Consider the following 9,426-nt stretch of genomic DNA (forward strand, 5'->3'; position numbering starts at 1 on the left):
TCTCACTTCCATATATCTTCCCTTCCTTCTTTCCCACTTATCATTCTATATTTTAAGAGGATTGACACGAGCAGATGAGGACATGAGGAGATGACGTGAGAAGGTCCCAGATTATCCAGCAGGCACCTACGTGTCATCTCAACTGTTACTCTGGGAGATGAGTGAAGGGAGACTTTTTTTAAAAAGGAGAGATCCACATAAAGACAGAAGCAGAGACAGGTGTATTAGTCACAAGCACAGGAAGCTGGAGGATGCAAGATCCATCCTCTGAGCCTGAAAAGAGAGCATGGCTCTGCCCACACTTTGATTCCTGTACACGGTGAGTTTCAGATTTGGGGCTTCTGGCCTTTGGAAGGTGTGGTTTTGAGCCACCAGCGTGTAGCAGTTTGTTGTAGTAATTTGGTTATGTGGGAGAATCTGAGGTGGTCCAGTTTGCAGAGGATGTTAACAGTAGGAAATGACTGTTAGGAAAGCTGCCCTTGAGAGGCAAAGGGTGTGGCTTCTAGGGGGGCTGTGGATGTGGGGAGGAAGTGGCCCAAGACAGGAAAACATAGAGTAGGAAAAAGTGGCTCAAATTAAAGGAACCTAGCAATAGAGGAGGAGGTAGCAAGGCACAGGTGACCCTAGCACTGTCAGGAGGAAATGGCCCAGGACAGGACGGACACTCAAGGATGTAGGTAGAGACTGGGGAGACATGAGCCACTCCAGTCCTGGAAGATCCATTCTGAGGTCATAGGGAGGAACACTTGGGGCTGCAGTCACCATGGGGAGTCCAGTGCCCACATAAAGGAGTGTGGGCTGGAGGGAGACACCTAGTCCTGCACCCTGGAACCACTATCCTCACTTCTCGTAGTGTCTCTGCAGAGCATATCACCCATCAGAAGTGGTCTGAAGAATCACAAATGGAGCAGGGAGTGATTTTCCATCTAGCATAAGGTCTGGACACCCAAGTCTTGTCCTCAGAAGGTCACACTTCTCTCCGGGGTCCTGACTTGTCCTCTGAGAGTGGAGCTCCAGAGGTGCTACAGTGAAGGTAGGGCCAAGGTCTAGGTGGTCAGTGTCAGCATTGTTGTGCTTTTCTCCTTGCCCAGCTCCCTGCTGCTCACTCCATCCCTGCTGGCCCCAGGTTAGCCCTGCTCTTTCTGCCCCTTATCACAAGGAGTGACAATGCTCACATATTTTGCCCCTGCAAACCAGAAGAGGGGTCAGAATGCATTCCTGAGATGCAGGAACTTAATCACCAGGGAGCCTTTTCCTGCCTTTGGGCAGATTAGCCATGGCTGGGCCCAGGCCTGCCTCTAGGAATTCAGATCATCGCAGATGCCCTCAGAGCAGCCAAAATTCTCCTGGCTTCTGGCCATAGAAAACCCAGGTTTATACCTAACCCACGTATGATGCTTCTAAGCAGACCCAGAGTGAGATTCCAGCCCTGACTTCTCCCAATAGGAGCTTCACCCCAAAGCTTCTTTGGGGCTTGCTTGGTGCTCATTAGGGGAATCTGCAGTTTCTGGTAGGACAACATGGGAGCGCCTGGAGGTTTCCCTGCAGGACTAGCTCAGGGCCCATGGTAGAAACCATCAGAGGGCCTCAGGGGAGGTGGGCAAGTGCCTGGCACACCAATGCATGTGCCAGATATGCAGTAAGAACCACTCTAAGTGCCATACCTCTGGGCGGTGCAAATCCTCGAGTCCCCTCTCTGGTCAGGGTTCAAGTGTGAAGGGAATGGACAGGGAATCCAGCCTCCAGTGTGCCATCTGCCTTGAAACATCAGTCAGTCTGAATCTCACAAGGATATCTACCCCATTGTCCTCACCCCCTAGCGCTAAGTCCCACACTTGGTGTGTGGAGCTGACCGTCTCCCCACATTCCTGCTGAACCCTGAAGGGGATGCACAGAACATTTCCCCTTAAATCCAGCTTTCAGGAGGACTCCCGTCAGAAGTCAGGATGCTGCCATAACCCAGCAAGTCCCTTGATACCCTACTTCCAGCTCCAGTTGGCAAGGAGCCACAGCTTGGTCTGGTTCTGCCTGTCATGGCCATGACTTTATTAGGACCCCATGAGGCCTGGCTTGAGATACCCCACCCCTGGAGTGCAAATCTCTCACCAGACCCCAGCCTCTTCTCTCAATCCCCCCACCTGAGGGCTGGACAAGGATAGAAGGCAGGAGGCAGCCAGATGAAAGAGGGTAATGAGATGTCACCAGCTGTGAGCAAGGCAAAGACCAACACAGAGGTGAGGACAGAGAGCTAGAGATGAGGCCAGCAAGTCTGAGACAGGCCTGCTTCCGTGCAGAGGGAAGGTGTCCTGCACAGATCTCTGCCCACCTCCCAACCAAGAACTCTGCTGGTCTGCGAGGCCACACACAGATGGCACCCAGACATGAAGTGTCCTACCCAAGGCTGTCTCTGAGATTCTTTCCATCTATTTTTTGTGTGCTCTGGGTATTGAACCCAGGACCATCACACTGAGCTATTTTGGTCAGTCTTTGGGGGAAGGGGCAGAGTTTTGCTAAGTTCTCCAGGCTGAGCTCAAAATTGCAATCCTCCTCCTGCCTCAGCTCAAAGGCGGATAGACATATGTAAATTTGCCTGGCTGATGATACTTCTCAAAATCACTGTGTAGTGTAGGTAGAGCCCCTAGGGTAGGGAAAGGAGAGGGAGAGGGAGACTAAAAGAGTACCAGGCCCTCAAGGACACAGCTTTGCTCAATTTCACTTCCACCATTTCATCTGCCAGCCCAGAGAGGGCTTTCTTGTGTGGGGGCTGAGGCTGCACCCTACCCATTGGCTCAGAACCCATTCTAAAGCCACTTCCATTATGTCCTACCACCCCAGAGCCCAGGCTGAGGCCCCAGCTGCAGATGGGGAGAGTCAATGAGGATCCTTTTAGCCCCATATAAAGCCAGAAAATCATCAGTCTATCCTCAGGTCATGCCTCCACGATTGCCACTTCCTTCGTGGGTGAGGCATCTCAGGAGGACACAACACACAGCCTATGCTCCTTCTCCACATCCCAAGTATACTGGCCAGACCTCCTCAGCAAATGGCCTCAGTCTGGGACAGGTCTGGGAGCAGCCATCTCAAGGCCTGTCCCAGGCTTGTGCCACCGGGCTCCAGGATCCACATATACGAGCAGAGACAGAGGGTTGCTCTAAATGACCTCTTAAGGACAAAGCCAAATCCTGGAGCCCTGTGACCCAAAGTAACTGATGCACTCAGCAGCAAAGTGCAGCCCATGTCTCCCAGGGCAGCCACCTGGCCTGCAGAGCCTGCACCATCGCCCTGCCGGGGCTCTGTGGTGCGCTTTGACTGCAGGCTCAACACTCAGCTTTGTCAAGCAGCCACATCTAGGGCGGTGCCCATGGCTCCTGATTCCAGGTTTCTACCTGCTGTGGTCAGAGCACAGGTCAAATCATCGATGCTCACCTGCTATTCCGTCTGCTCCTGTACACGGAGGCAACAGGGAGAAGAGAGTCTCACGCATCTCACCCTGCTCCAGGGTTTGTCCAGGGGCTCCTGTGAGCGCCAGGACCTGGGCTCGGCAAGTGCAAGCAGACATCCTGTCCTTCCTTGCCCAGCATGTCCACTGTCTGCCACCCCACCGCTTTTTGATCTTTATAAGAACCAAAGAGAAGCACAGGGCCCCACGGTAGTGGAGCACTATTTCTTTCTTTTCATTTAGGGTTTTTTGAAACAAAGTCTCACTGTGTAGGTCACACAGGTCTTGAACTCACCACGTAGGCCAAGCTGGCCTAGAACATATGGTGATCATCTTACCTCAGCCTCCTAAGTGCTGGAATCACAAATATGTGCCACTGCACCCAGTGCATGCATTGCTTTCTGCAGGTACAGGCAAGAGCCACACACACACACACCCCCACACACACACCCTGGGCTCACAGGGTGAGACATGACAGCTCGTCTGGACCCAAGCTGTGACCCACATCAGGGTAACGCAAGTGAAAGGAAGAGGCACAGTGAGCACACACAGAGGGAGCCCTTGTTCCTACCAGACTGTGGAGTTCTGGGAGTGTCGCTCTTGTCCCCTGTCACCTTCTCCTCTCTCTACCTTGCACAATTCTGACCAGGAAGAGAAAGGGATAGATATCTTCTTACATGTGTCTAAGGAGTTGCTGGCAATTGGATCAACCCTTCCTGTACTTATCAAGTGATATAGGACCTCCAAATGATATAGGAGAAATAAAATAACTCCCAACCTGCTAGATGTCAAATACATCGAGTTAGAAGGGCCAGGGATTTAGCTCAGTGGTTTCGCAGCCTGCTGCGCAAGCGAAAGGACCTGAGTTCGATCCCCAGTACCAAAAAAAACAAGAGAAGCAAATACATCGAGATAGTGCTCCCCAAAGTTGAAGAATTAATTCTAAGTAACAATGGAGGTTAAGAGTAGGCAATGTTTATTGAGAGAGATAGCCCTTGAGAGATAGGAAGGGATCCAAGTGGGTTGCCAATGAGCCCACTCTACAGAGGAAGTTTTGCAGAGCAAAATCATGAGATGGATACAACGTGAGGCAAAATTGTGATCAACCAATAAGATTACAAGTATAGCTGCTTAGGTAATATTGACCCAATGGGGAAGCAAGTGATGTAGAAAGTGTACATGGAAAGAACACGAACCTTTTTTTGAAAGAAATGTGTCAGGAGGTCCTGGTCATCCACTCAAGTGACTGATGCCTATCTAGACTTTATTGGACCAGAAAATACTGATTATAGCGTATTGTTTATCCCTCGGGGAGGTATGCAGGCCTAATCATTCCATCTTTATCTTGAGGCCTGGCCTTCAATGAATGCACCCTGTCTGACTGCCTATAATATTTCTACCTAAGTTAGCTGTCTATAACAAAAGAATGGAACGGCCCATCATAGGAGGGGCTGCAACCAGGTAGCCCATAAAATGGTTCCCTGGGTTGTTGTCTTCAGCCATCCTCTTACACTCCAACACCTCCCAGCACTGCAGCTGTCCCGAAGCCATGGCTCTGGGTCTCCTGTGGCTGGGCCTCACCCTGCTGGGGGCCCTGCAGACTCAAGCCAAGGACTCCTTCCTGAAACTGATTCTGAGCCCATCTCTGAGCACAGTCCCTCTGCAACCACACTTCCGGGATGACCAGGTAAGGGCTCTGGAAAAGCAGATACAGAGAGGGCCCAGGGGACAGTGGGAATGAAGGGAGAAAGAGGCAAAGAGACCCACGGGCAGTGTTGGGTGGGAAGTGCAGGACTCAGGGAGACCAGGGTCCCTGCATGCCAAGGGGGGACATCTTTAGTACCTTTGCACAGAAGAGAAAACTGAGGCTACAAGGGCAAACCAGCCACTTGCCAGGGCCATCCCATCCCTGACAACCAGAAATAAGTCCTCATCCAGGGTCCTTCTTGGTCCTGGAAGTCTCCCAGCTCCCATCAGCTCCACAGGGCAGCCACATACCCAGAACTTGCAGCCCAGAGGGCTACCCAAAGGAACCTGCAGGGACAGCATGGGAGGGGTGGCCCTGGGACCATTCCTAGGCTCTGCCTATCATCAGCCCTTTTCAGTTCCAGGGGAAATGGTATGCCATAGGTGTGGCAGAAAGCACAATTCAGAATGGAACAGAAAGCCAGTTAGAAATGTACAGCACCACCTTTGAGCTGAATGATGATCACAGCTACAACGTCACCTCTATAATGCCGAAGTAAGCCACCACCTCATGGGGGTCTGGGCGCTGACAGATGTCACAGTGTTACCAGGGTCTGGGGTGCTGGAATCTCCTTTTAGAGATGATTTCTAGGTCCATTCTGTCTGAGACAAAGAACTGAAGGAAACAAGCATAAACAGTAGCAAAGTTTCACATTTATGAAAAGTAGGGGAGGAAGAAGGGCAGGGGGAAATGGGCTCTGCAGAGCTAGTTTGGGCCTCGCAAAAAAGGAGAAAAAATTAAAATACACTCGATAGCTTAGAAAGGGCTACTGTGGAGAGACACGACAGTGAGCACCTAAAGGCGACTGCCCCTTTTATATTTCCCACACTGATGTCACTCCCAGGTCATCCTTTTAAAAACCTGCTCCACTTCTCTCGAGAAGTCCACACAGAAGGGCTCTGAGAGCTGTTCTGCACATGTGTCCTGGGACCTTAACACACTCCTTTCCTAGCTAGTTTTAGCCACACCCTATCTTCCTGCCTCAACAGGAAAGGGGTGACCAAAACTGATGCATACTGTCACTACTCTGCATAAAATCAGTCTTCCTCACTCTCTTCGTCTCTCATTTATTCTTCTATTTATCTCTCTTTTTTTTTTTTTTTTTTTTTTTTGGTACTAGGGATCAAACTTGGGTCCTTGCGCTTGCGCAGCAGGTGGCGAAACCACTGAGCTAAATCCCCGGCCCCTTATCTCTCTTTCTTTATCCCCCTCCTTCCTTTCCTCCCTCTTGTTTTCTCCCTTCTATCAAAATTCATGGATAGCTCCAATACAGATACACATAATCAGTAGAAACAAGACAGATAGTAAGGTGCCTCAGATGGGGAGGAGGGAGCCTAGACCCAGCCTGAAACACACTGAAGGCCTCTATCTAAAGCTTGTAGGGAACTGACCTTAAAGGAACCACCCTGCCTGTAATCCTACCAAGCTCTAGAGGCTGAGGCAGGAAGATTGGAATGTGTCTCAAAATAAAAAATAAGAACAGGGCTGGTGATGTAGCTCAGTGCAATGGTCCTGGGTTCAATCTTCATTACTACCACCAAGACCAGAACTTTCAATAAATAAATAAGGTTCAGAGGTGACAGCTGGGCCTGGAGGACTCTGAGTCAGAGTGCCTCACATTAGGAGGCAGCAAATCAGCCAGGCATCAGCTGTAGCCACCTGGGCAGGGGCTGATGAGCAGCAGCCAAGAGAGGACCTCTCTAAGGCCAGTCTTGGGGCATCTCACCCTGAGCCAGGGCCTGTCCTGGGGCTCCTGCAAGTGACAAATATGGGCTCAGCTGAAGTAAAGGGGTTGGGGAGAACCACGAAGGTGAGGCTGGGCAGTCATAGACGGGAGATGACAGAGGCAGGGCAGATGAGGTCTCCGAAGAGGGAGCCCGGGCTCATCCACCTGCAGTACAGGCAGTGCATTCTGGCACTGGCCACTGGGTGGGTTGAAGTTGAAGCATTTGAGAATTGAAGGGAACAGAAGAGCAGGTTTGGGGTGTTGAGTCTGGGGTGCAAGGGTGGTGTGGGCTCTGGGGAGAGAGCAGGTGTGGCCCAAGGACTAGGGAAGTACTTGGCATGGAGCAAAGTGGACAGGCTGCCCCAGGAGGAGACACTGATTGCCAGAGGCCACACAGCAGATCAAACGGAATATTGAAGTAAAGACCCAGGGCCATGGAACAAGTGGGGTAGGGGAAAAAGTAGGGGACAGACTGTCGTGGCCTGCCTGGACCGAAGCCTGAAGATCCTGGTCCATCCCTGCCACACTTAAGCAGTTGAGGGGATTTGAGCCTGTGGACTCTTCTTGCTCACAACTCTACCATCTCTCACTCTCACAGGGAAGATACCTGTGATCTCTGGATCAGAACATTATCCCCAAGTGTCCGTCCTGGCCAGTTCACCCTGAGCAATATGCAAGGTGAGTCCTGAGTGAGGGGGTGTCCTGGGGGTGCAGTTTGGGGACAGAGACTTCTGGAGGGGCACAGGTTTCCTGACCTTTCACAGATGATATCCACAGGGAGAAACTTTTGCTTACTGGAGAGGAAGGGGAAAGTCCCTTGCTCCTTGACCAGGAAAGAAATGACTCCTTGCTGTCCACTCTACAGATTACCCTGAGATACGGAACTACACTGTGAAAGTGGTAGCCACCAACTACAAGCAGTTTGGTGTAGTATTTCTGAAGATGGTTCTCACAAACAGTGTGCACATCGAGATCACCCTCTATGGTGGGTCCTTACTCCATCCCCTTAGGAACTGGGACCCTAGACTCCCTTGGGGAGGGGACCCACAAATTCTTTTCCACTCTGAGCCCCTCTCGGGGAAGACGTCTTTTCCAACCCTCTCTATGGGAAAGGGTCTGCGGCCTCCTTCACTCATTCAACCATATTATGGATTAAGCCAGGGATGCTGGCTCATGCCTGTCATTACACTCACTCTGGAGGCCAAGGCAGGGGATCGAAACTGTAAGGCCAGCCCGAATGACATAGCAAGAGCTTCACTCAAATAATTTTAAAAGAATTACAGAATTCTTTCACTTACCCCCCGTCTTGGCCACAGGGAGAGCCAAGGAGCTGAGTCCTGAACTGAAGGAGCACTTCGTCAAATTTTCCAAGTCTGTGGGCCTCACTGATGACAACATCATCTTCACTGACCCCATAGGTAATGGCCAGCTGGAGAGAGAGGAATGGAATGTTGATTCTCTCCAGGCCTCCTGCCCCACCAGATAGGAGAGACTCAGTCCCCTACTCTGGTCACTAGAGAAGTAGTGGCACTCACACTGGAACCCTTGGGTCACCAGCAACCCGGGACCCCAGAGCTTTCCTTGACAAACTAGCCAAGCCCTGTAGAGATGACAATTTCAGTCCCAGATCCAAGCTTTCCTAGTCTCACTGCTTTTGGCCACCTCTTGTCTTACTTAGCGTCTTCCTGTCCTGGGCCAGATCCCTTTCCCCCTGGAACTTGCTAATTCCTGAGGCACCTAGAGGTAGTGCAGGGGTCCTATCAGCCAAAGATCACATACACACACACACACACACACACAACCTCCCACCCCTGCCTACTCTGATGTTCTTTCTCCCCCACAGAGAAGTGCATCGATGAGTGAACCAGCAGTGAGTATGGCTGACAGGGAGTGGATGGGAGGCCAGGATGGGGAGGCTGGGTGACTTGGGCCTGCCTTTGTTCCTCTGCTCCCATTCTGAATGCAATTATCTTTGCTCTGCTTTCCCCTCTCTGGTGTCTCCAATCTGTCTGTCCACCCCATTCTTCCAGTCACTTCTGCTCACAGTGACACCTGACTGCCCCACCAGACATAATGGCAATGAGAAAGATGGGAGACCCTTCCTACAGTTCAGGGCTGCAGCAAAAGCCACCCTGCCGACGGAGCCCCCCTTATCTGCCAAATAAACGTATATGCCCTTGTCTCCAAGTCTGCACTCTTTGTCCTCTGGGCCACAAGAAGGGGGAAAGGCCAACGGTAGGCTCACATGAGCATCACTCTCAGGGGCTGTTGTCCCCAGAACACATACTGATGTTAGGGTGCACAGGCAAAGAAGACTCAAGGCTCCTCCACCACCACTGTCCCTATGTCTGCCTTGAATCTGGCCTGGGTAGAATAGTATACTATTCACTCCCACTTTGATGAGCACTCTAGTCCCAGCCATGGCCTCACTTACAGAACAGCCCAAGAGAATCCCCATCCCACAGAAGCACCAATGGGGCCACACCTCATTGCTGCATTCAACTCCCACAGCAG

General features: G+C 51.4%; 1 protein-coding gene across 4 annotated transcripts; it reads left to right on the plus strand.

The window, feature by feature from the left end:
- Window positions 1–776: 776 nt before the first annotated feature.
- LOC101709616 (neutrophil gelatinase-associated lipocalin) lies at window positions 777–9,114 on the plus strand. 4 transcript variants are annotated; one of them, XM_087183127.1, is made up of 8 exons: window positions 777–1,033; window positions 4,968–5,126; window positions 5,545–5,681; window positions 7,511–7,590; window positions 7,778–7,897; window positions 8,229–8,330; window positions 8,756–8,782; window positions 8,959–9,108. In XM_087183127.1, the coding sequence occupies exons 2-7, from the start codon at window positions 4,989–4,991 to the stop codon at window positions 8,773–8,775; spliced, it is 597 nt and encodes a 198-aa protein (XP_087039253.1). In that variant the 5' UTR covers window positions 777–1,033; window positions 4,968–4,988; the 3' UTR covers window positions 8,776–8,782; window positions 8,959–9,108. The 4 variants fall into 4 exon arrangements, with proteins under 4 accessions (XP_087039253.1, XP_021117209.1, XP_004849318.1 ...); XM_021261550.2 differs by having other exon boundaries at window positions 778–1,033; window positions 4,939–5,126; window positions 8,943–9,114; XM_004849261.3 differs by having other exon boundaries at window positions 779–1,033; window positions 8,943–9,114.
- The last annotated feature ends 312 nt before the right edge of the window (window positions 9,115–9,426 follow it).

The sequence above is a fragment of the Heterocephalus glaber genome, unplaced genomic scaffold (genome assembly GCF_053883595.1).
Source record: "Heterocephalus glaber isolate CG9 unplaced genomic scaffold, H.glaber_assembly_v1.0 deba00001479, whole genome shotgun sequence".
In the NCBI taxonomy this organism is placed as follows: Eukaryota; Metazoa; Chordata; class Mammalia; order Rodentia; family Bathyergidae; genus Heterocephalus; species Heterocephalus glaber.